The 26,906-nt window shown below is 44.1% G+C and overlaps 1 protein-coding gene across 11 annotated transcripts in view; it reads left to right on the top strand.

Annotated features, from left to right (window-relative positions):
• The window catches only part of ERI3 (ERI1 exoribonuclease family member 3), a 122,344-nt gene that overhangs the window by 10,455 nt on the left and 84,983 nt on the right, over window positions 1-26,906 (top strand). For 8 of the 11 annotated variants that reach the window (XM_023535081.1, XM_023535079.1, XM_023535080.1 and 5 more), the window contains 2 exons: window positions 3,180-3,457; window positions 20,670-20,786. In XM_023535081.1, the coding sequence (XP_023390849.1) occupies window positions 3,203-3,457; window positions 20,670-20,786 (372 nt within the window). In that variant the 5' untranslated portion in view covers window positions 3,180-3,202. The remainder of the gene's footprint in view (window positions 1-3,179; window positions 3,458-20,669; window positions 20,787-26,906) is intronic. The other 3 variants (XM_011367559.2, XM_011367558.2, XM_011367554.2) reach the window with 2 other exon arrangements.

The raw sequence follows: 26,906 nt of genomic DNA, 5'->3' as shown, positions 1-26,906 counted from the left end.
ATATGTTCCCATCATTCTTTGAGAATTTCCTTGCTTTCTTTCACAGTAAGATGTTCCAGGCTCATCTTGTTCTTTCCCTGCCGTAGCTCTGGAATCAGCCATTTCTCTAAAGAGCTCTGGCTTTTCAGTGGAGAATGTCATTTAGAAGGCAGCTGGGTGCTATGTGTGCTCATTGCTATTGGAGTATTGCTGCTTCTTGTTCCGTCAGTAGACAGGCTTAGAAAATATTTATGCATGTGTGTATATATATTTGTATGTGTGTGTATACATGAACTCATGGTTTCTGAAATATATATATATATGATGCAAATGTGAGTATACACACACACAAACTCACATTTGCATCACATATATATATATCAGAAACCATGAGTTCACACTGCGACCTCCAATTCCAGTTTGACAGCATGGATTTTTTTCCCCTTTCCGTATTTTAATTCTATACTCTAACAGTGAGAAATGTGGTTCCCATTACCCTTCTCTGATTAATTCCTCTGTATGTAACTCATGTCCCATTGTTGCCACGTCCTTTCCTCCTCTTGGGTGCCTTTTATACCCTGCCCATGACTCCCCACAACAGACTCCTCCGCACCTTCCCCTGTGGATGCCCTCCACACTCCACATGATCTCTGACATGTTACATCACACCTAGGTAGGACAATGTCCTTGCATGTAGGGCATTCATACAGTGACACGCCACCATATGGATGCCCTCCTCACCTACTTGGCCTCTAGACCCTTCTTCTCTCCCTAGTGTTAATACCTACCTTCCTCTGCCACAACAAATGACTCTAAAGCCATTGGATTGAATTGAACTTTTTAGGAAAGGAAGAGGAAGAGGTGCCCTTTGTTTCTTGACTTGAGTTGAACTTGGTTTTTGGAAGTGAAGGAAGTGTAGAACCTAGTGACTGCTGACATGTGGAGGCCTGGTCTCCTAATGTCTGCTGTTAAGACTACCTACAAGAGAAGCTTTTTGACATGGGTGAAATCAGGTGAGAAAGCAAGGCCTGCAGGCAAGAGTACCTCTGGCCATTAATATGTTGTCCTGGGCAGGGAAGGGGCACATGTAGTATGCTATATGAGAAGTCTAGAGCATTCTAGGTGTGCAGGAGACATTGACATTACTCTCTGAAGTTGTCTAATGCATTAATTGGATTTATAGTCCCATGGAGACCCAGGTTTGACCAGGTGGGCATAGCCCAATAGAGTAATAAGAGTAAGCTAATATTTATTGAGCCCTTACGTGCCAGACACTGCTCTAAGTGCTTTATATGTGTCCTCTCATTTCATTCTCACTTAAAAATTAGGAGCCATTATTGTCATTTTACAGGTGAGGAAGAACAGAGCTTGCCCGTGGTGCAATGGCAAATAAGTGGTAAAGCTAGGATTCAAACCTGAAAGCCCTCCTTAATCACTATGCTTAATTGCCTGTAGTATTTGGCAGATGGGGTATGGTTGACGATATATACCCTTTATATACGGTATTTACACATTGGAGAACATTAAATAAGACTTTTAAAAGTCCTTGTGCATGGCCTGATGTTGAGGGTTTAGAGAAGCATTGTAGGCCCTGAGAGACTTTGGATCCCAACCAGAATGTGTAATCTGAGTAGACTGGTGTCTCCCATCTCATCAAGGTTTTTTAGTACTACTTGTTTAGGAGTGCTTGATATGAAGAGTTATTTTAGATTTCAGCTTTCGAAGGGACATTGGCCCATTTGCGTTTCCAAGGGATTACCTAATGGCCACATTTTTGGAGAGGCTGTGAAGCTATTGTGAAAACAAGTACTGTGCATATGCTGACCCGTGAAGAACTTAAAATACTTTTCAGTCTTAGCTCTGCTGAGTCCACATGGAATCTCACTATAGGGATTGGGAGATTGAGAACCCATACTAGCATATGTCCTGTGCAGGCGAGTTATTGTAGCTCATTCAGTGAGTCAGGACAGCCAGCAGAAGCGATACTTGGTGTTGTCGAGTCCACTCAGGTAGGAGTGACCTCATGGCTCTTGAGTGTGTTCTGTACTTCACAGACTTCTCTCCCTTTCCAGCCTACATGAGGGAGCGAGTGCTGATTTGCAGCCTTTCAGAGGCAAGCTTTTGGCTCTTTAGGAATTGAGCTTCAGAAGGCATAAACTATGGCCATTTCTATATTGGGCAATGATATTTCTTATTTGAGGTAAAATTGAGAGAATTTGAATATTTGGTATAAAAGGGAGGAAAAACAAAATTTCTGCTTTGTTCTTTTTTTTAAGGAAGCTGTGTTATTTGTGAGTAAAACTTAGGCTTTGATTTTTATATTTAGTTATCCCTCGAAGGAACAGACATTCTGGAAATTTAAAGGGAAAACTTGAAAAGTCATTTGGATCTTTTTTTTTTGCACATGTTCACTCAGAAAACTTTACTAGACTTTTAGCAATGCTCCCATTACTGCCACATCTGGGTTTTCTCTTTTTCTTCCCTATTTAAAGTCCTGCAGTCGTTCAAGGCCTCTTGTAGAGAGAGTGAGTCCGAAGGCAGCAAATGAGAAGGCCTAAGGCTGTTGCCAGCTGTGCTCTGCAGGCATAATTCATTCTCCCAGGGTGCCACTTACTGGCTTGGGGGCTGGGGAATCAGAATATCATGAGCAAGCTCCCCTGTGATTGGTTTTGTTGGCTTTCACTTTGGAGAATTGAAGAGGGTATGTAGAGATGTCAAGATACAGACAGAAAAGCAAGGAGCAAATGACTCCTAATGGAGCTGAAGAGAGAATCTTGGGTCTGGGTCTACTTAGCTCCCAGGACTGTTCGTGCAACTGGGTTGCCTCATGTTACTTTGGGAACCTTAGCTTTAATGTTGTTAATGTTGTTAACCACCTGAGAAGTGAGCGCAGAATTTTTCTTTCTCCTCATTTTTGAACTTAAGAGCTCCATTTAAAGATGAAGGCCAGCATTGCATGTTGTTTTGAGAATGATCTGTCATACTCCGAACTGTCATAATGCTGCAGGGGCCAGTATTAGTGTCTTGAACTTCAGTAATGAATACTTTGACTTAGAAAAGGGGCCCAGAAACACACTGGGGAGTGGTTCATGTTGTGTGACTGTCCCTGAAGACTAGATGAAGCAGGGCCACAGTGGGAGGGGAGTAACCCAGGCTCTCTGTTCTTTTTTTTTTTTTTTTTTTAACTTTTCTCCCCTAAGTTTTAGATGCTTCTGGATGTTCAATGCTAGCACCTTTACAGACTGGAGCAGCTCGATTTTCTTCATATTTACTTTCAAGAGCAAGAAAAGTGCTGGGCTCCCACTTATTTTCTCCCTGTGGTGTTCCGGAGTTCTGCTCCATATCCACCAGAAAGCTGGCGGCCCACGGCTTTGGCGCATCCATGGCGGCAATGGTGTCCTTCCCTCCCCAGAGGTATCACTACTTTTTAGTGCTGGACTTTGAGGCCACGTGCGACAAGCCACAGATTCATCCTCAGGTAACTTGCATCACTGCTTCAGAAAATGTGGGTTGGGCAAGGAGGGAGGGAGGATAGTTTTGCTTTTGGGGACCCAGAGAAACTTTCTCATATCCCAGTGGACGTCTGGTTTCAACCTCAGGAAAGACCCTGAGCAAGACTGGCCAGCTGAGCCACTCCTGAATCCCTGGCTTACAGAAACTGTGAGAGATAATAAATGATTATTAATGTTTTAAGCCACTAAGTTTTGAGATGATTTGTTTTGCAGCATTAGATAACCTGAGCAAGTACTGTTGTTGATCTGTTGGAAAGGAACATTTCTTTGTTTTTCTGTTTTTTTTTTTTTTTTTCTGAGTCACCAGCTGTGTTCAGAGACCTTTTAGGATAGTGCTGCCAGGAAACTTGGATTAACAGCAGAGAGGCACCTGTGCTTGGTGATCATGGAGTGAGTGCTTGGTGTTTGCTTTGAAGGAATGACTGGAGTCTGATATGGCAGTTTATGGTTGTGTGGGGGCCTTGGGTATGCCTGGTTCTAGAACTGTAACTTCCCTGTGGGCCTGGGTTATCAGGTCTGTAATTTTGGGATGCATAGACAGGTTGGTCTGGGAATAGTGAGGAAGTTGAAGACTGTAGCATCAGGCACAATGGGAGACAGAGAGGAGTGGGGTCTATTCAGAGATAAACTAGGTTTGTTTCTCCTGGTTGATTTTTTTTTCCCCAGAAAGGTGTTCTTTCTTTATAATAATAGATCGTTTTCCATAAAGCAGATACCACAACCCTTTTATCTTTCTTCCTCTTTCTTCTCTCCTCTTTACAATTCTCCCTTAAAGTAGTGGTCTGTCGTTGGGACATTGGATCAGGCCTGCTGAGGCTTGGGAAGACAGGAGCAGGATGACAAGAATGTCCTAAGGGAAGGAACTTTGGATGAAAGGGAATGTGGCTTGAGAGCTACCTGAGCCACACTTACTTTCTCAGCCCGTGCTGTAGAGTCTTCTCTGACTTCCAGAACAACTACTGGAGATTCTGTGGTGGGTGTACCTGGGTGATACATGGGAATTTTGGTTACGTAGATTCTCTCAGGCTGGGAATCAGGGATCCATATCCTAATATACCATATTATTTCCTTTACCGGTAGATTTCAGTTAGTAAGCCCTTGTGGGACCTGAGTCTAAGATCCAGTACATCCCTATTGCATATGATTCATCCTTCTTCTGAACCCTCATGATTGCTTGGCACCTACCTTATGGCATTTCCTGCTTTCTGCCTTTTTCTTGCACATGCCTATGTATGTTCGTTTCTGAACTTTTCAAAGTGTAAGCTCAGATAATTACGTAGCTCTGTACTCTTGTCCTACAGAGCGTCCTGCCAATGTTGCTGAAGGTGAAGCCCTGATTCATGTCTCAATTTGGTCTGTCAGTATCACCTTTCATCTCTCTTTCAAGGACATTGTTCGTTCGTTCATTCTTTCTTTCTTTCTATCTATTTATTTTCGTTCTTTTTATTTATTTGTTGCAATGCTGAAGACGTAATGCAGTACAGATTTAAATCACTTGTATCACCAACTTCCTTTCCAGACTTAGGCACCAAGGCCTTTCAGACCTAGGCTGAGGTAAGGTTTCATGCTGTTTACCAGGATCTGGGCCTGATTAAAGATTATCTCCAGAATCAATGAACTCTGATGATGTGATTCCAAGGGCACTTAAAGAATTGGCTGCCTTGGTTCATTATTAGCAAAGCATTAGCTGTTGCTTTAGAGAACTCGGGAAGAAGCATTTGCTGTCTTGCTTATCTTTAAAAGGGAAATACGAATGATCTTGGAAATTATAGACCCGTTAGTTTACTGTGATTCCAGAGAAGATACTTGACCTGATCGTCAGATAATCAATCAGCAAACAGCTAGAAGAGCATAGGGTACTGAGTAATAACTTACATGGGTTTGTGAAGAAGAGCAAATCCTGTCAGATCAATCTAACTTCTTGCTGTGACATAGTGATGGATTTGAGTGGATCTAGGGCAAGTGATAAATGTAATGCATCTCTACTTCATTAAGCCTCTACAGTGCTGTGATCAACAGGTAGGAAGGTGAGTTTGGGGCCAGGCAGTTCTGCTGCATTATCCAGTCTCAGGAAAGGGATGGGCTACTCAGGAAACTTGAGACTTGTTGTTACTGGCAACTTAAAGCTCTCCCCTTCTCTCTTAAAAAAAAAAAAAATTGTCCTTAAAGTTTAAAGGGTAGCAAGATCCTGTTAGGATTCAGAGATAGTTTAGAAGATGGATTGGAGAAGTTGTCAGTCCCAAATAGGTTAGCGTCCTTCCACTGAGGTCATCTTAGGTCAGGTTCTCATTAGAACCTCTGTGCTTCATGGTCTTCTGGTCAACATGGGCAGTGAAGAAATTGGAAAAGCATAAGTTAAGAGGAACAAAAATCATTGCAAGCACAATAATAAGACTTAAGAAGAAAAGAAATTGAATATGGTTTTAGTGACTTATCTCTTGTCCAGACTAAATAAATTCATCATATGAAAAATAATTGTCCTAAGGAATATGACAATAACTTGTTCTTCATTTTAATAAGGACAAAAAAGAAAAGAATTTAAATGGAAACAGGAAAGATTGAGATTTGGAATGAGAATAAACTTCTAGAAGAGATAATAAAAGGACTAGAATCTGGTGTGCCATTTAGACCAGTCCTTCCTACTACTCAGAATGGCTTGATGGCTGTCCACTTGACAGAGAGACTTTATGGGGAAGGTCTGCATGCCTCCTAGGGCTGGCTTGGGACTGTGAATCAGAACCATCCCAGCTCCTTTTCTGCTTGGCTCCCAGGAGCTTTCATACTTGAGGTCTCTGCATAGTACACTTCTGATTCTTATGGCAGTATGTCATCTCCCTCAGCTGAGTAGGAGGCAGAAACAAGTTTTGGGTGTGGGCCTATTGCGAGCCTTGGTACGGGGTTCATTTCATCTGTCTCTGGTTTTCAGAAGTCCCTGAGTCAACTTATTGGGGCTATCCTAAAGGAATGCCACTGCGAAAAACTAACAAGTGTAAGCTCTGTTGTACTTGGGCGAGTAACAATATTGGTTATAAATGTGGTAAAACACATGGTGTTTTCCATTTGTCATTTTTGCTGTTTATTTTTGTACTTTGTTCAGCTAGGTGAAGCTAGAGTGGTTGATTTGCTAGTTGTAGGCTTTCTGGTTTTTGCACTCGTTTTGTTCTACATGTTTTGATTCAGATTAATATAGGTATCGGTTGGATATGAGACCTTTTCATTTAAAAACATTTTTTTCACTTAAATATTTAGGTGGTTTAAAATGCTTTAGAGACTCTAAATTTGAGGACTACGATTCCTTTTTTGCTTTAGGAATTGTTTCCTGATATGGAAGTAGGTTTTTATCTAGTTCAGGCGAATTGTGGCTCCTTTGTCCTGTTAGCAGAGGTGCATGTTGCTCATTTTAGTGTGGTTGTGCATCACATGTTGGTGGTTGTGACCCTGAGGCCCAGGGAGCACAGCCTGAAAGCTTTGGTAGGATCTTTAATTATGCATCCTTAACCTGGGGGCAAGTTCTCTTACCACGTCAGTGTTCAGAAAAGACCAAAGCAAATGTAAGTGAAGAAAATGAGGTATAGGCCACAGCACGTGGAGAGGAGGAAGTAACCTCAGTTGTCCTGATGGCCAGGGTAGGGGCAGCCCATTTCTTCTCTGGGGAGGGGCTGTCCTGGTTGCCACCTGCCCTCCCTCTCTGAGTTCCTTCTGGCCATCCATCAGGCTCCTGGGTATAGACTTTTTCTCACTGCTCAGTAGCAGCCCTGCTGACTGTTGTTCTTCTGTCTGTATTCAAGTGCCTATAACTTTAGAGAAAGATGACCTTTGGGGTTGGGGTTTTTCTAGTGTTCGGTCTTTGTCCACAGAGACTTTTTTTTTTTTTTTTGAAGGAAACTTTAAAGAGACTCCATCTGCATTTTGAGTTAGAACCATGAGTAAAGGAGTTTTCTTTTTATAGAAAATTGTCCAGATGCTGGGTTATTTTGGGAGGGTAGAGTGGGGGAGGGTTGATGGTGACATGAGAAGGAATAATGTAGAAGAGAGGCATTTAGAGAATTTCAGTGTGCCTTAGATCTAGCACATTATTAGTCTTCTGTGAGGGAGACATTTTGCAAAACTTTATAGGAAATTGGTTAAGATCCCTAAAATGAAAGTATATTGATTCCCTTCTCCATTCAAGGCTAAAAGGCAAGATCCCCCTACTCTCTACCTAACCCCCACCCACTACACACCTATTGTTCTTGCTCTGTGTTCAGCCTCACTCCTCTCCTTCTCTCTGCTCTTGGTGCCTGCACACTCCAAATGGATGGAAAGGCAGTTTTATAGAAAAAGAACCCACCCTTCCCTCCCCATTCACTTGTCCTGGTTGCAGCTCCTCCAAGTGGGAGGTGTTGGGCCAGGCTTTTTAGAAGGAGAGCCCAGTTGTTGGGTTATGGTTTATCTGCCTGTGGCCCCAGTCAGCCTGTACTTTTTTCTCTACATACAGACAGGCGAAGGAGCTGACGCTATTCTTCTAAACTGGGAAATGAAATGCAAAACCGACGTTAATGTAACATTATGGTTGAGATTAAATGCACCAAAATCAGGAAATTCAAAGTTATGCTTCCCATAGCAACTATAACTCAGCCTCATCTGGCGTGTGTAGTATTTTGTGTTAGTGCGGATGGTATTATATGTTAAGACATTAAAGTTAACACCATAAGCAGAACACAAAATGCTTGAGGGGACTGAGTTATGACGACTGTGTGAGTCGTAAGTGTTCTTGCACAGGCTCCCGACTCCTGGAATAATTTTTCCCCTGCCCATCAGACCAATTACTGCCTTTCTTTTTAGTTATATCTTTGCTTTAACATGTCTCTTCTTCCAGGGTCGTTATAAATGAATTTCTCTATTGGTGGCCAGTGATGATGGTGGGAATGGCGGCAGCCCACTGGGTCCTTTTGTCCTTTTTGTTGCTGCCTCCATAAATGTGGTGCTTCCCCCTCCCCCTCCCAAAGCTCTTGGCTTCTGTTTCCTGGTGGTCTCTCATAGGGATGGGCCTCCCCCTGACTCTAACCGCGGCTCTTCACTACTGCTCTATGAATGGGAACAGGCATTTGCTGTGTCCAGGTCTTGGTCCTGTTATAACTTCACATGAAAGTCAAAGGGCCCTCCTTTCTTTAGAGCAGACATAGCAATATAGAAGCAAAATACACATCTCGGGGAGTGGAGCACTGAGGTATGGTGCTGTTACCACATCGAAGTGGGTTTATTTGCTCTGTTCAGACTGCTTCTCTACCTTCCCCAGGGTTTATACCTTTAAGGTGCCACAGTGTATAGTTAGGCTATGGAGTTGCTGGGAGGCAAGGGGTGGGGTGGGGGAGTGGAACAGGGAACTTCCCGTGGGGAGCACTGGGTCACTGGTAGCAAAATCCCCAAATAATTTAGTGCAAATCAGGAAACATCCTGCCCTGCCCCTGCAGCCTAGTGGCCTCCCCAGGGCTGAGACAGGAATGCAGATTTTGTTAGACTCTGGGCTAAGGTTGGTGGTGGGGAAGAGCTCTAAAGAATAGGGCCATTGATAAATGGTGAATGAAATAAGGGACTGTAAACTAACGGTGACACTGAGCTGCCTTTTTAGGTTTTTGTCGGACATGACAAAACCAACCAAATCAGCAAAAGAGTGGGGAGGACCTCATTGTAACCACCTTAGAGGCAATGAAAAGACCTCTTTTCACTCTGGATAGCAACCTCAAGCTCTGTGTTAGATGCTGCGGATATGTAGGCAAGTAGGAAATGGTCTCTACCCTCAAGTAGCTCGTAGTTGAGGGTAGACACCATTTAGCAGTATGATAAATACCATCACATAGGTAAGTACTTGTTCCAGCGGGCGTACAAAGGAGGGCATTGATAACCCTGCTTGCAGTGTGGAGGAGGTGTTGCATAGTCTTTATGGTAAGAGAAATTTAGGAGACCGGAGAAGGCCAAGTAGGCCTGGGGCTTCTCAGAACTGTCATAGCAGGGATGAAGGAAGGTGCTCACACAGTTAGCCAGGAGGACCTAAGTCTGAAAAAACTGACCTAGATTGCAGGCTTGCTTGTGGGAATACTGAAAGTGAGGAAGAGGAAGGATGAAGACTTTGAACCTCGTAAATATTTCACCATTTGGTTAGTAGATTTTTCTGTATTAGTTATATAGTATTCTCACATTTAAGCTAGAAAGTCTTATTGGAATGCTGTGAATGAGAGTACGAAGACTAGAAGAGGTTTAAGAGAACTTTAGCTGTTAATAGTGCAGGCAAAAAGGGTGAGGGTCAATGTAGAAATATGTCATCTGAGGCCCTGATGCATTGTCATGGAGGGCTGATCTGATACCTCAGCTGCCATTGAAAGTAACACTGAGTTGGGCTGCTAGGTCTCTGGAGAGAGGCAAGGGCTGGAAAATAACATGACACCCCACCCTCACCCTCCAAAGTGCTGGCAATTTGGATCTGGGTCTGCTAGGCATCCCTTGGGAAGACCCACCTTCCACGGACCAGGGAGGTTTATACCCTGCAAACAGAGAAGCTGGAAGGAAGGATTAATGAAGAGGTAGAAGGCCTGGGTAACGAGAAGATTTGCTATAGCCGAGATGACTGGAAGGCATGTGGATGGGGATTGAGCTCTTCCTCCCAGCAGCAGCAACAGGTACACAGCCATAGAGAGAAAGATAATAGGTTGGGAAGGGGTAGTGGGGAAGTGAAATCCAAAGGAGCTGTTAGGGTAAATCCACAGGCTTCATTTTTCCCTGCCCTCATCCTGTCTTGCTTTTTTTTTAATCCCCAATATTGATTACATTTCTTACTTTGTAGACTGATCTCAGTTGTTTGACGTGAGGAAAGTGATGTTGAGAGATGCTTTCTCCATCTCTGTGTCTTGTTGGGAAAAAGGATCCTGCATCATTTTGATTAAGATGCCATTGGGATGATTATTTTTGTTCTCTTGTCCTGGATGTTCACAATACTTAAAAAGCCCCCACAGTCATACATTTATGTGATGAGTTTTGAGCTCTAGCTGTGAAAATTGAGTCATAGCCTAAAAGCCTGAAATAAGAGTATTCCTAGATGGACATGAGCCTCCCAGGCTAGCAAGTCTGCAGCAGAAGGGCAAACATGTGGGAATACTGAACATGCTGGGATAGGCAGAGAAGGGTTTGTGTGTACTGAGTACTGCCATAGGCAAAGCCCTGTTAGGTTCTAGGAGAATCAGAAAGGAGATGAGTAGACTGTGGAAGGAGAGACAAACAACAAGAAGCTTTCAATCTGATGTAGAGGTACCTTGGAATGGGCTGCTGTTTTGGTCCTGTCCCTGTACATAGTTGGCCAGAGTAGGATCTTGGTGTTTGCACAGCAAAGCAGACCTGTTACATGAGTGCTCAACTTGTGTTCAGTGCTGTGGTCAGTGTCCAGCCCTAGAAGGCCTTTCCAGCCAAGGGCTTGTCTGAAGGGTAAATGTTAACAGAGACTCTTAGTTGGAGATGCCGAAGTTGCTAAAAGGAAAGAAGCATGCAGATTTCTGCAGTGATATTGAGGGCCAAGTTGGTGAGCCAGAATAAGAAGTGTGAATGTATTGTGAGAAAGAAGAAATAGAAATAAATGTTGGAAGCCAGAGTTCATGGGGGCAGTGGGGAAGGTGTTCCAAGGGGTTAAAAATGAACATAGAGAAACTGGTTAGGAGGCATTATTTGAAAGAGATGTTAGTTGGTTGGACTAAGGTGTTGATGGTGGGAATGGAGAGATGTTATGTGTTGTAGCCCTTAGATGTTCTGGAAAAGAAATGAGCTTGAGAACCATGTTTTTAAGTAGTTTATAACTCCTATGGATAGTAGTGGGCTCCTAGAAGTCAGTGGTATGAAGATATTTGGTAAGGAGTGGTGTGAAACTTGTGGTTGTCATAAATGAGATGCTCTGAGTTGAAGATCCCTATCAGGGAGAACTGATATAGGTGGGCTCCTTAGTGGTGATGTAGGTGGTTACTCCTCTAGGATCTGTTTGTTGAACCTTTTAGCCATTGGCCTATGGGAGGTAGGTAATGAGGGTCAGGTAGATAGGAAAACTTGCTAGAAAGCTTGAAATCTTGCTCTCCAAAAATATGATGAAAACTGAGAGCCATGGCTTGAGATTGCCGTGTTGGAAATGGCATGGGACTATGTCTGCATTGTTCACAGGTCCCCCCTCCCCCCGCCCCCACTACTAACAGCATTTTAAATGAAATGCCAACTGATCAACTGAAAGGGCTTGGTAGTTAGTTGGGGATGGAGGAGTCGGGGACTGATGGCGAATGGGATGAAAGGTGCCATTTTGATAAGGTTCACTTTTACATGACTAGAGAAACAATGCCAGGGGCGGGCCTTAAAGGAAGTTCATGGTGCTACTGTAGAATGTGGTGGTTGGTAGTGTTGGTGATAAGTCCCCAGTTTGATGCCTCAGGATATTGCAGGAATTACTGTGATTCTGTTCCAGATTTGTGACCAGTGTTAGGCCTTTCTCAGGACTAGGGGCAGTAAGATAGACCAGATAAGCTCTTGGCTTGTGTCTGTAAAAAGAGGTCTTCATAGGAGAGGTATCCAGACCTGCTTTTTGGTTCATTTGGACAGAAGGAAGGTGTTTTCTGGAGAGAATAGTGACATGAGTGCTCTGTGGATAGCTGAAGCCCTGATATTGACATATTCGTAAAGGGAGCAGGCATGGCATCACCATGATAAGAACACATCTTGCCAGCACCCTAACAGAGATGTACCAACTGCTCTATAAAGTTCTGGGATGTGACGTACCAATTTTTCTCTTCTGGCTCTTGGCAGCCAGGAAAACAAGATGTCTGATGGCAAGAGCCAAGAGTTAGCACATCTAAAGGGCTTGCCCCAAGTACTTGAAAGTCCAGTAAGGCAGAGGTCCCCAACTCCCAGGCCACAGACTGGTACCAGTTTGTGGCCTGTTAGGAAATGGGCTGCACAGCAGGAGGTGAGCGGTAGGTGAGCTAGCGAAACTTCATCTGTATTTTCAGCTGTTCCCTAGCTCAGATCATCAGGCTTTAGATTCTCATAGGAGCACCAGTCCCTGGTGCTGAACAGTTGGGGACGCTGAAGTAAGGAGAGAGGAGCTGGGAACTTGGGCTCTGATTCTCACTTGGTCAGTATCTCTGATAAGGAGGTAGTCACATGGATGTTCTAGACTACACCTTTGCTATTGAGATTGTGGTCTGAGAACCAGTAGCATCCCTATCACCTGGGAGCTTGTTAGAAATGCAGAATATCAGGCCCTACCCCAGCATTAAATACAATCTGTAATTTAACAAGATCTTCAGGTAATTTGAAGTCTGAAAAACACTGCTCTAGTCTAGACTAATGGTTCTCAGACTTAGCAAGCATCAGAATCACCTGGAGGGCTTGCTACAAAACAGAGTACTGGCCCCACCCTCAGAGTTTCTGATGTAGAAAGTCTCTGGTGGAGGCCAGACACTTATTTCTAATAAGTTCACAGATGATGAGATGCTGCCTGTGAAGGAGCATGTGTGTGAACCACTGACTACCTTAGCTTTCTCATGTATAAAATAGAATGGTAATTCCTGCCTGCCTTACAGAGATGTGGGATCAAAAGAGCCAGTGTGTGGGAAAGTGTTGAGCACATTGTGGGCAGGATGTCCGTCTGCATATTTGCTTGCTTACTAGTCAGTGACTTTCAAAATCTGTTGTCATGCCAGCACAACAGTTTCCTGTCCTGGCTCTGGCCGTGAGGTGTGGATGGAGAACAGGGAATCTATGAAGCACCCACGGGCATGCAGTCTTCTGTGACAAGAACAGCAACCCCTAAGGCTGTCGATGGGGTTACTGAGCAAAGCCTCATGAAATGAAGCCCAGCCAGCCTCTTTGGGTTTCTTTCCAAGTTGCCTGATAAGAACCCTCTCTCTGCCTAAGTGGGCCTGGTCCTGTCTTCATCTGTTATTCACTCCCCACCTCTTCACCCCACCTGGTGGATCTTTAGTGCAGTATTTGCGTTGATTGGAAAAATGGTCTTTGTCTAACTAAGCCTCTGTTCATCTTGTGATTCCAAGCAAGTTGTACGACTTTTTCCCACCTTGTTGGGTGGTTAACTGAACAGACTTTGGCTGCATGTGCCCAAGTCTCAGAATGTGGGCTCTGGACCTCCAAAGTGAGGAGAGCTGGGTAGAGTCTGTTTAGGTGAGAAGCAGTATAGAATAGTGGTTCAGAACCGGACTCTCTGAATTTGAGCCTACTCTCTACTACCTAATAGCAGTATGACTTGCCTTAGACCAGTTACTTGTACTCGTTATACCTCAGTTGCCTTAATGGCAAAATGGGTTTAGTACCAATGTTATAGGACTGTTGAGAGGATAAATGAAAGTGCTTAGAATAGTGCTTGGCATGAAATAGCTATATGTGTCAGCTCTTAGTAGAATTACTCTTAGTATTATTCTGACGCATGGCCTCATAGTAAGTCGTTAGGGTATAGCAGGTGGCTGGGAGGCAGGCCCTGCTTCTCTGGGGAGCATAGAGCTTGCAGGCCCTTTGTCAACATAGTGGACAGAGCCAGGCACTACCCAGAGAAATAACAAGTTGGACTTGGCACCCTTCCACTTCTGTGCCCTCCCTTAGTGCTACCTTCAGGGGACCTCTCCTGCATACAACCTATTTGTTTAAATTAATTCCATGACAAATATATGTATACAGGTAGCTACAAAGAAATCATTTGGTTGTTTGCTGCCTTGAAGGGTCAACTTCACAGAGGTCACTAATATCTGAAGTTATTAGAATTGAATATCTAAAAACGTTTGAACTAAGGCTGATCCAGAGTCATGTGCATACAGAGGTAGATACAAGTGTGCACACTCCTGGGTAAGGATATAGTTTCTAGGATATATATAAGGATATAGTCTCCTTCATTTATTGGTATGTATTTTTTTTTAAATTCAGCTTTCAGTAAAGTAAATTATAATTCACTCTGTACCCCCACTCCCAATAAAGAATAGCAGTGTCCATTTTCAGTCTCTTTTCTACATTTTAATTGCTTTGGAGTCTATGGAGATGGGTGAAGAGGGACATGTAGGTGAAAAATCAGCCTTTTAAAGCTCTGATTTTTTTACCCTTCCTTGTCCTGAAACTTCGAGCATCAGCTCTCATCTGTCAAAGTGTAAATCAGCAATTAAAACCCAAACAGCCAAATGCCAAAGATGACCCGAAGCACAAAGCAACTGACAAACAAGTCCGGACAAATCGACGGGTAATTTATAAGCTTTGCCCTAAAATCTAATTATTTGGCAATTCGAATTTGCAGCCAGCCAGGGCTCGGCAATAAATTTAACCCGCCATAAATTATTTAGGAGCAGGCTGTGGTGTAAATCAAAACCACGAGTGTTTGTTTAAGAAATAAGCTCCTTGTGCATAAAATGTCTTTTTTTTTTTTTTCCCCCCAAAGGAGAAACTGTTAAGCAAACCATGCCCCATTCCTTGCCCATTGCAGTCCTCACTTCTCAACATCCCCTCTTCCCTGTGGTCAGGAGGTTCCTTGATCCCTGGGAGAAAGGGCCCACCTTTGCATGGGACTTTTATCCAAAAATCGAGTATTTGAATAATACCCATGTTTTTGTCATGTTTTTGCTTTTTCTACCTTGTGGTGTGATCTCGCTTTTGGATTTTATCAAACCTTTCTATGCAGGAGCACACACTTTTTGGAATTTTCTGAGGGTGTAGGGAAGGGATAAATTAGTTGTTACTGTCTAAATTGAGAGAATGCCAGTTCCTAGATTGAGAGGGGCAAGCCATGAAAAGTGATCTGCTCATTCCCTTATTTCAGACAGGGTCATAGAACTATCAGTTCAGGCAAAGGAGAATCTGTGATTTAGAAAAAAGTTCTGTAAGAGCACTACACTATTACACCCTCTCTCCTATGGTCAAGAAATTCTAGCTGTCCAACATAAGTCTCTCCTGCTTCAAATCCTTTTGTTGTTATTCTGTTTTCAAGTATAATCTTATCATTGCAGACACTTCAGTTGAAGGGAGTTTGAATACCCTGTAAATAACGTATACATTTTTTTTCTTGTAATCTACTGATTGTGAGTGTGAAATTTCATTTGCAATGCTGTTTCAGTTTGTCCTCAGTTTATCAAGAGAATTGCGGGGGTTCCTAGTTGAGTAATGAGAAAGCAGTTGCATTTAGAACCTTTGCTCCAACTTAAACCTCTGCTCACTTAAAAAGGTAAAAGAATATTTACTTGGTGCTTCCTTTTTATCTATGTCTTACCTCCCCTTAAAAAAAAAAAAAAAAAGATTCGCAGCTGGCGTTTTAATTGAGGGAGACAGCAGATATAATAAGTTTGGAACCAAGGATAGTTTGAAAAACCCAGGTTCTGAGGCTTTATCCTTAGCTGTCAAGTTGTGGCCAGTTCCCATCCACCCTCAGCAGACCAGCGTTTCGATTTAGGATGCTCCACCCTTGGGCTGCCTAGCGATGCAGGCAGCTTGTGGGTAGTGTAGAGTGACCAACTGTCCCAATTTTAGCCCTTAATGTCCTGTGTTCCAAGAAACCCTTGGCCTGGGCAAACAGAAAACTGGAATGTTGGTGGTTTATAGCAGTTGAGGGAGGATGAGAAACCACTTAGAGATGAGAGGCAGGGTATCTGGTGGAAAACGCCTTGGAGTGTTACATGTCTAGGTTTGAATTCTGGTTCTACCATCTACCTTTGTCACTTTAGGTAGATCATTTCCTGTGGTGAGCCCTGTGAAAGTAGAGTGTTTTCTCTTAGGGACATGTGCTTGCCATTTATTAGCCCCTTCATATGTTTACTCACTAAAAGTTGAGAGAGTGAAGTCTGTGTGCTAGAATGGAGCTGGGTGCTAGAAATGCAACCTGAAGACTCATGGTTCCTGACCTCCCTGAGCTCAGAGCATAGCGCCATCTGTGTCACTGCAGCCATAATGGAGGCTTTTCAGTAGCAATCCTCTAGGACTTCCTGCCTGGATAGATAGTCCACATTTATTGCTCTGGTAACTTGAGAGCAGCCTCTCTTCCTAGTAGATAGTAGACTGAGCCCCCTAAAAACAACCTTTCAGACTAAAAGAATCAGATACTTCTTGACCCTTTAGATTTTGAAAGCTGCTAGTCTTACTCTTTTTAAATCTCATTTTCCTTATTTGGAGTCCTAGCTCTGTTCCTTACTAGCAGTATAACCTTGGGCAAGTGACAACTTTTTGGGGGGCCTTGATTTATTCCTAAAATAGGGATAATAATGATTCCCACCTCACGAGTTGTTAGGAGGGTTCATTGAGCTCATTTCTGTTAAATATTTAGCAGATTGTCTGCCGCATAGTAAGCAATAGATGGAAGGAATGAAATGACTCCATTTTCTGCATGTGTCTGAGGTTTTTGGGGTCAGCCCCTTTCTACCTCTTGCCCAGACTTCAGGCACCTTAGAGAGAGGAGACACATCTTATTTGTCTGTGTCCACACCCAGCCCCTACCTGGTAAATAGTAGCTGCTTAATAGTATTGGTTTGTGACCTGATGATGATTGTGATGATGATGATATGACCTATCTTCCAGGATTAATAAGGGTAAGATAAGAAAATGTTTTTGAAAGCACACTTTCAAATTGAAAAGCCTTACACTTTGTATGTCCCTTCATGAAGATATTTATCATAGTGCATTGTTCATTATTTGTTCATGAATCTTATCTGCTCACTAGTCTGTGGACTTCTCCAAAGTAGACTGTATCTTATCTCTAAATCCTGCTCCAACACCTGTGCGGTGTCCTGCACACAGTAGATTCTCAGGCAGTTTAATTGAATGCAAATGACATATAAATGCAAGGGATTGTGGACCAATTATTAGAAGAAAAGAGAGTTGGTAAATACATACTGGTTCTTTTCTTCCTGGTGATACCTTTATACAAGCAGATACTCTGCTACTAAAAAAAATAACTTCCTAGGGAGATGATGAGGAACAACAGTTTCATTATCTGAGCAACTGCCCCTGGAGGCTGTCTCTTAAAATTAATGCGATCAACCTAAACTTTGAGATTACCTGAGTTACTTCTCATTATCAGCTGAAAACTGTTGAAGTGTTTGGCCTACCCCAGGTGCACTGGCTGTAGAGTTGTGCCAACGTGGTACAGATTGGGCTCCTCTCCCAAAAATGGGCTGTCGGGGCCAGTGTTTTGAGGTTCTAGGCTTGGCTGGGTAATATGAAAAGGTAACAAGTACCTAAATGAATTCCTTTCTACTCTGACTCCCCAGAAGGTCTTCTGTCAGAAGCTCCTCTTTTGTATTCTGCATTCTCAGTGGCTCAAATGAATATACCAGTGTGCAAGGTCATTGTTAACAAAAGCTGCTGATGGTACTGAGGAAGGGGCCCTGCAAAGTCATGTTCTGAGATTGGCCATTGATAGTCCCTCTTGGTCTTGGGAAGAAGGCCTAGCTGATGAGCTAGCAACATTGTAGGGAATGTTTATGATAGGTTCAGTCTGCTATGTCCCTGGTCCCCAGGCATCTACCTTTTTGCATGGAGCTGAGGCTGGCTCGTTCCTCCTCTCTAGGAGGATGATAACGAGTGTGAGCTCTTAGGTTGATTCCCTTTCCTCAGGGGTGAGGAAGCCAGCAGCAGGAAAGTCTGAAGATTGAGCTACGGTGGGGAAACCCATAGGCCAGGTTTTCAAAGAGTGTACTGGAGATGCTGACTTGGTACCAAGCTGGTCAGGGCAGGAGCTGAAGCGCTTACTATTTTATAATAAATACTAATGAGATTCTAGATCTATAATATCATTTGAGATATCTAAAACCAACCATGTGCTTGTAAAAAAGTGGAAAGAGATCAACTTTAAGCCATAAATTCTTGGTAATAGAGGGTTGGGTTTTTTTTCTATTTGTGTTTGATAGATATTTTTGTTTCCAGAGGAATGTCAACTCCTAATTTCATAATGTATCATGGGCTTAAGAAAATTGAATTTAATAAAAGCCAGAGATGAATGGCATCCTTAAAGGTCCCAACACTTGTCTTTATTAGCAGGACAAACTGCAGGTCTCCAAACACTGCTTCTCTCCAAATGAAAGTTTAAATGAAAAGTACAGTTGTGTCACAGGTTAAATTTCATTGTGGGCCCAGCTAACATTGTTAGTGAGGAGCTGGCTGTATTTGTTTCCTTAGACACCAGGGCAGCCAAACTCACCAGGCTTTGGAGCTCTTTCTATTGGGAAAGTGTTTCTTCTGCTTCGTGGGAGTGGAAGAATAATACATCAGAAATTCAGGACTCAGATGAGCCTGATTCAAACAAACCCCCGCCTCAGAGTTTGCTCTTAGAGATCTTGGATGTCTGATTTTCCAGGGGGACCAATGTGTATTTTGAGGGAGGAGTGCGCCTCAGTTTTGTTTTTCAGCACAGCACTGTCCTCCACCTGGCCTGCTTTGTAGTGTGTTGTGGGGAACGAGAGGCCCAGGAAATTGGGGAATTAAGTACCCACCTTCTTCACATCGGGAGGAGAAGCATCACCTAGGCCAGGCAGCAGACTGGGCCTCCTCCTTGTCCCCGCTCTGCCTCAGCCTTGCAGCTTCTCTGCCCTTCCTATCTCAGGGGGCTCCTGTCAGCTCCCTTATTTTGGGTATCACCCTAAAGTGACCAGGCAACCAGAACCGGTGAATTTCTCTCATGAACTTTGACTGCCTTGGTTTGGTCTTCAGTCCTGCTGTAATGTTTTGAATAAAAATAGATGCTTTAAAAACAAGCCCAATAGTAGTGGGTATGTTTGAGGGTGTGTGTATGTGTGTGGGGAAACCTGGCTGCCCTGAACTATCAAGATTGGCCATTTCTCTTTCTGTTTTCCCACTCTCTGTTTTCTGCGTGCAGTCAGGTGTCAGCAGCTTCCCTGTTGCTTCTCCAGGCTGTCCCTGGAGAGAACCAATTTGCCTTGATTTTAGTGATACTGGAAAGGTCCTCTTCAGAACGGAGGACCTGGGGTAGGGATGCCACTGGAGCTGACTGCTGGGACTGTTGAGTGGGCAGAGCCCCCCTTCTCTCTGCAGTGGAGGCCTTTTCCACATGCTAATTTTACTCAGAGGATTTTGCTTTTATTTATTTTTTTTATTATTTCCTATTTGTCTCTTCCAGATGTTTTCAGGGCAGTTTTTTTGTGTTGTAAACTAATTCCATTCATGTTTTAAAAATTTATGAAAGCGCTAATAAAAATGTCAAAGTGGTAAAAATGTTAGCTTTTCCTCTGCTTTGATTAAATTTTGCAAACTGTTTTTGAATATTAAAAAGCAATAATTTTTTTTATTCTCTCTCCTCGCTTTCCCTCTTCTCTCTGGTGCGCGTGTGCTCTCCCCTGCCCTCTCCCCCGCTCTGGTGCATTCCTCCCTTCCCAGGAGCGATGTCTGAGGCGTGCTGCACAGCCAGTGTTCTGCAAGCCTGTTTGCACACCAAGACCTTGGTGCTGTGCATCTCTATTAAATAACGGAGACAAATTAATCTTAGAGACACCAAACAAATTGTCACTCCTCTTCCTTCTCTTCCATTACGTTCCAGTGGACTGGGAAGGGCTGGCTAAGCGATTTGGGTGGGGGAAGCAGGCTGGGAGGAGGAGGGCTTACTGCCTGAAAGAAAGGTGGGAGGGCACTAGCTCCGATTACTTACTCACTTTTTTCCTTTTTAGTATCCCCTTTGGCTTTAGATATTATTATTATTATTATTATTATTTTGATAAAAACTAATGTGGAAATTCATCAGCTCTGTTTAAACTTTATGTATAGAAGTCTGAAGTCTGCGTGTTGGTCTGATGGCTGGTTGTCTATATGGCTGGAGATCCAGGCCCATTCCAGGGCAAGGACCTGGGCTAGGGGAAGGGAGGCTTACTTTTGAGAGCTTGAGTGAGCAGGCCTCTGCTGGAGAACCAGTTGGGGAAACTAGAGCAGTTTATACTGCTTTCTTCCTTCCCCTTTCCAGAGACAATGGAGATAGGGCAAGTGTCCCATCCCTGGAACCTGTGAGAATGTTCACAGTAGAAGGGTTGGGATTGTAACTGAGGTGGCACTATTTCACTCAGTCTTGGGTTTGGCCTAGTGAGAGGTAATGAGTCTAAAACATTCTCATTCTTGACTCTGAGTTGTTATTTGAAATAATTGGTTAAAAAAATACTTATTCTTCCTCTTCTGCTTCTTCCATTCCAGGAAATCATTGAGTTCCCCATCCTGAAGCTAAACGGCCGGACCATGGAGATTGAGTCTACCTTTCACATGTATGTCCAGCCCGTAGTCCATCCACAGCTTACTCCCTTCTGCACAGAGGTAAGGGCCCTGCAGGTGGGCAGCAAGTGCTGCTGGACAGGAGCTTTTGGATCATTGGTGTCTGTACAGGCCACTTAGGGAAAGCTTAGGTTTTTATCAGTGGTGAAGGCAGGTACACATTGGACCCAGCAATTGGCTTTTTACAAAGTCTGCCACTCCACCTGGGCTATTCTGGTCATTGGAAACCCAAGAAGAGCAGTGGCACAGTTTGTTCCAGCTTCTCTAACATTTTTCCTTCCTTTAATCCCTACATTTCCTAGTGACTGGACATTTGGAGTCTAGGAGCAGGAGGGTGCTTCTGGGGCTCAGGTTCTTTTCAGTTCCATTTCCCTTGGGGCCCCTTGGCAAGAGGTGAAGATTTTAGCTTTTTGGAAGGAGAGATTTTGTTTAGGTTTTCTTAGCTTTCTGGTAATGTTTCTCTGTTCTTGAGCAAAGTGGCCCTGTGTGAAGCATTGGTTGAGTTTGTGGGAAGCACACCCTGTCACTTAGGAAAGAGAAGGGCAGTCCAGGTGGGGTGTGAGCACAGCCTGACCAAGGCTGAAATGTCCTTATCCTTATCCTAGGCTGGTACTGACCTCGGCCACCTTGTCAGTAGGTTAGTTTTGGCCCCATTTTACAGACCGAAACTGGGACTAACTAAGATGATACTCGCTGGAGGCTCAAAGGAGCCGTTGGCAGAGAGGAGGCACCTCTAAGAGTTCTGACTCTCAAGACTGTTTGGAGAGCCTTCCGTGGCTGCTTTCCCTGTGATGAGTCATGTCATACTCTCTGTGGTGGCTACAGGCTGTGGTGAAATCCAAGAATGGACAAGAATACATGGTGACAGAGGTGATGGGAGAACATGAGTGTTTCTGGAATCTTAAGAATTTGGGGCTGGGATACATTCGAGACTTTAGGCCTTCATTAGAGACCTACTTTCTACATGTGAATGAAACTGGAGAAAAGAAGTTTTGAGTAATCCCCAAACAATCACCTTGGTGTGGAGGAGGCTGGTGTAGGGCCTGCCTGCCACTGGTGGGAGGCTCTGAGGCTGACTTAGCCCAGATATGGGATCCTAAGGGTTGCTCCTGGGCTTTGTGCCAGTGTTTCCCACTTGATCCAGGTGGGCCTTTTGTTGCAGGCATTCATCTGCCAAAGTGTCTCTCAAGCCTTTTGTTGTTCCAACTAATGATGTTGAAGTTCTTGCTCCCTTTGGGATCTACTAGTTTTTCCCCCTTTCCTCTGGGAATTGCCCGTACCACCAGAGGGTTTTAATCTGTGCTTTTTGCCCCTTTTGAAAAATCACCATTTTGATGATGATGAAAATTCTCTTCTGGGAAGAGAATGGGGAAGACTTTCCTTAAACCAGCCATTTATCCGAGCCCTCCACTAGTCTGAAGTGTCCTCTGTCCTCTTCTTCCTCTCTGTGTGTAACCTCCCCTTGGGGTACCAGCTCCATCTAGGTCGTCTGGCATAGACAAGCAGGCCCAAATTATTGGCAAGGTTGCTACCTGTTTAGAGATAGAGCATAATGCTGCTAGAGAGCTTAGCGTGGGCAGGCATGATGCTTGGTAGCATTGGGAAAAGGGATCTTTTTTAGAGCAGGGCTGCTGCTGCTTTTTTTTCACAGGGCAGTGGGAGGGGGTGAGTGGGGAGGAAGGCTTATGAGACTATGATAAAAGCTATGTTTCTTTTTTCTAGAAAATTTCACCTAAGGACGTATATGCATAATTTGGATGGGAGTAGGCATGGTAGTGTTGGGAAATCCTTATTACGAAAGTAAAGATGTGGCTGTGCTGCAGGCACCGAGTCTTCATTTTGTCTCAGGCTTCCAGAGCTTAATACTCTCCCTGATCTTGTCCCTGCCTTTTCTTCCAGCCTTATATCTCCTTACTTCTCTCCCCCTCACTTTCCTCACAATCCGCCTCTACACATGACAGTCCTTCTACCTGGATGATGCTCCCACTTTTCTCCCCTAGCCCCTGCTTGTCCCCTAGGACTCTGTTCAGGGTCATCTTCTCTGGGAAATCTTCCCTAAGCCCCAGGCTGAGTTGTACTCACCCCAACATAAAACCGATCATATACATTATACTGTAATTATCTGTCTCCCTACTAGAATGTGAGTTCCTTGAGGGCAGAAACTAGATCTGATCTGTCTGTATCCCATCATTAGGGCCTGGTACCAAGCAAACACTTAATACGTGTTCCTTAACTGAATGAACATTGTCAAGGAATTATTCAGCTACACTTTGCTTCCCCTAGAGTAATTGTACTGTTGACTTGCTCTTTTGAATAAATAAAGTCTTTGGAAAACCTTGAATCTAATTATTACCCTGTCTCCATACCAGATGGAACTGCTATGCAGAGAAAGGCACGGACACAGAATGGGGGCCATTGTCCTTAGACCTCATTCAACCTGGCAGTAGCTGCCTTTGGGGTAGGGGTGGAGGTCATTCCAACTAGAAAGAACTTTTCATTAGTAAGTATGTGGAACAACCTCAAAGCTCCTAATTTTGCCTAAGTAGCTCCTTTGGTTGGAGTTTCTCTCATGCTCAAGAAGTTCTAAAGAACCCTGGCCTGCTTGTCTGTGTACACACACACACACGAGTACGCACACGAGCACATGCTTGTGGTGGGGGATTGGAGAGGCTCAGTCCTGGCAGCAGGAAGAGGGATTCTGCTTTGGGTGAGTCTGTAGCCCACATATAGACACTCTTACTGCTCTGTGTAATGAACGTGTTATTGGCCCCCTTGAGGTCCTTAGTTCTAGTGGAGAGTCTGCCTGAAACCATGCTTCTGACAGAGATAGGCTGGGATGTGTTTTTATTCCTTCCCAAACCCTTTCCCTACCACCTCTAGAATCCGCTCCAGCTCATTGGATCTCTGTCTTCAGCAGCTGCACAACCCATAGTCCCTGATAATATGCAGTCTTTTTTGTTGTCGTTGTGGAAAAAAAAACCAAAAACAACAAACCAAAAAAAAAACCCAGAAAAATACCCATTTTGCTAAATGCCAGTAAAGGGCTTTGTCTTGCACCTATACTTATAAAGGGTGAGATTTATTGGTCTCTTTGTCTAAGGAGAAAGAGTGGGTCTGATTATCAGATTGCACACCAGAGACAAGTGCTTATGTAATCAACAAACTGTCTTGGTGTCAAAATACGATTGTGTTGGAGATAAACTGTGAAAGGAGAAAGCGCTGGATGCTGACATGCTATTGGCACCGAGTATCCTGGGCTGCGTCCTGTAGTTGCTAGTGTTTATGATGAAGCCTGCTTGTCGCTGGACAAAGCCCTTGTATGGGTAGGGGATCTCAGTAACCAGCCATGTTATCAGTCAGGGTCAAAAGCCCTTCGCCTTGTGGTTTCCGAGTCTGGAGAAGCGGGAGTTAATCTGTAATCCCTCAGTGAAAGGGGCCACAGAGCACACATTAATTCTTCCTCTCACCTCTCCTGCTTTAAGTGGTTAAGGTCTTTGAGCTCTGTTTAGCCTGTGAGCCCTGGTTCTCAGCTTAATAATACTTGGCTTTGCTCTAGTACCTTTCATTGTGAGGATGTGAAAGCTTTTTACAAATATATATTAACCCAAGTAGGAATGAGCTTAAACCACAGCATGAAAGATTTAAGTTGTGCCTAAAGTAGAACTTCCTAGTATTTATTTTATTAAATTGTCTCTCTTCCTCACAGCTTCTGGTATAAGTCTTACAGGTATCTTACAGGTTGTCAGGTATAGGGACTAACCTTCTTAATTTTATCCTCTTTTCATCCAGTGCCTTGGCAGAGCCAATAAGAGGTAGTCCATCCATGGAGGGATTAATGCAGCGGCATGAGGCCTCCCCCTGGAAGGCTGCCTCTAGTTGAACCGATAGCTCAAGCCCCTGTGTTTCTGGGGGTTGAGTTTGAAGTCCTTTAGGAATCCAGCTGTTAACCATGTCTTGCTGGACCACAAGTGTTGTGGGAAGCATGGGGAGAGAGGGAGGGAGCTCAGCTCACTTGTCTTCTCCCAGGCTGATGATTCTAGGATTGCTGACCATTGGGAAAGAGTTTGAGAAAGCCCCAGGATCCCAGAGCCCCACCCCCCACCCCCAGGGTGGGAAGAGTCTGTAGTGAGAGCTCCTACAAAGCAGCACCCCTGATTTTCCTTTTGGTATAGTGATTTTCTCTTCCATATCAGTGATTTTCCTCAGAGCAGGTGCTTCTGGGATACACAGATGCTGACCTAAGTTCCATCTCCGAGGAGGGAGGCTGCTTGGCAAGGGTGCTATTGGTTTCCTGTGTGTCTGGAAGCCCTTTCATGTTCAGCTCATCTGAGTGACCCTTGGTAGGAGCCAAGAGGAGTAGCCTTACCCTTGCCCCAGGAACTCAGACCAGATGTGATACTGGCATACAAGAAGTACGAGCGGCTGTGGGCCCTCTTTTCCAAGATAGTTCTGACCCTAAGCCCCAGCTCCAAGCTTAGTAGCTCAGCCTGGAGCTCAGCCCTGGAAGAAATAAGCAGACAAGAAGCTGGACCAGAAGGGCAGTGGAAGGTACATGGGTGATAGTCATTCATCCGAATATAGGACCTGGAGTTGGCAACAAGTCTACTCTGGACTCTGGCCCTTGCATGCCCAAGGCAAAACACAGGGCAACTGCCTGTTCCGTGTGTGGCTCTGGAAGGTGTACAGGCTCTGGGTGCTAGCTGGGCTGGGCATAGGAGAAGGCTGCCAAGAACACAGATTCCATGAGGGTTTTCATGTTTTTCTTCACTGCTGGATCCCTAGTTCCTAGAATGGGACTCAGCACATTATAGGCTTTCCATGAATCAACGTTGACTAAATAAAAGGAGTCTTAGCACTTCAAGATTAAAGCTGCTGACCCAGGGCTCACTCCCTTCCCCACTCCCCACCCCCAGCCCTCAGTGGACTGTCTTTTCTTCTCTTTGGCTCAGGCCCTCCCTCTGCTGGGCAGTTCTTTGGTCTCCCAAGCAAGGAAAGGGTGTGGAGGTGCCAGCCGGGTGGGCATGCTGTGGGTTAAAGCCTTGCGAAACAACAGTGTAGTTAATCTTTCTAATTTATTTTCCTTTTAGACCATGGGAAGTCTGTAGGCAGCAGCTGTTACCCAATTAAAATACAGATTAATATAAAAACAGTTTCTGGAATATAAAATAGAGTGGCTGTGTCCTTACACTTCCTTAAAATACCACCTAATAATGACTTGATGAACTACAGAAACCCACCTAGAGGAACTCAGCGTTCTTAAAATGAAAATTTCTTCCCTAAAAGGTGTGTATTACCATTCCATGTAAGTCACTATGAGAAAATAACCTTCCCTCTTAGAGCCAGTGGTTTCTGTGAGTTGGGTATTTGGTATTCATTAGATGTAATTACAGTTTAATTGGAGTTTAATCTGCCCCCCCCAACACTTAAAAAAAATAGAAGTTTCCAAGTAAGCTTTTAATGCTACTCTCTCAGGAAGTAGCCAGGGGCATGGTGGGCATGGTGATTTCCAGCTGGGCCAGGTCTGTGGAGGGGGATCTCCTGCCTCAGATCCTGGAGGCCGTCTATCCTGGTCTGTGCTTGAGGGATATTTTCACTTCAAAACAAAGCAACAAGCTCGTTTCAACCTAGGCCTGACCTAGGTGGAGCATAGGTCTGGAATCAGAAATTCTGTAGACCAGGTTTATACTTTAGGCATTTTTGCCTGAGTTTCCTCGTTGGTTAAAGGTGCCTATTTCCTGCTTGGCTAGTTGGTATTGAGGGCCCAGGTATGCAGGGTGAAGGGTAGAGTCCCCTGGCCCTTCACTGACGTTAGAGGGGAACATCGAGGCCCAGAGAAGGGAGTGGATTTGAAATCAAGTGTGCTTGTCCTATGTGATTATTCCCCAAGTTCAGTAGGAGCTTCTGTGAAGCTTGGAGGTGAATTTACTTTAGCTTGTTATTTATGGGGAATTATTGAGCCTATTGAATAGACACATAAAATCTTTTGTCTTTTTCTTTTTTGGCAAATGAAAGCTGAAACAGGTATGAGATGTAGCTTATGTATCCCCATCTTAGGATAGGATGTTGTCGGGAAGTTCACGGTATCTCCTGGGACTTTATTCCCAAGGCTTCCGTCAGGTTCTCAGCCTAACGCAGTACAGGTCAGAATCCTTTACTGTAGAA

This window comes from Pteropus vampyrus, unplaced genomic scaffold (assembly GCF_000151845.1).
Source record: "Pteropus vampyrus isolate Shadow unplaced genomic scaffold, Pvam_2.0 Scaffold135, whole genome shotgun sequence".
Classification (NCBI taxonomy): Eukaryota; Metazoa; Chordata; class Mammalia; order Chiroptera; family Pteropodidae; genus Pteropus; species Pteropus vampyrus.
The sequence above is the reverse complement of the archived record's forward strand: the minus strand, read 5'-3'. Positions and strand labels throughout refer to the sequence as shown.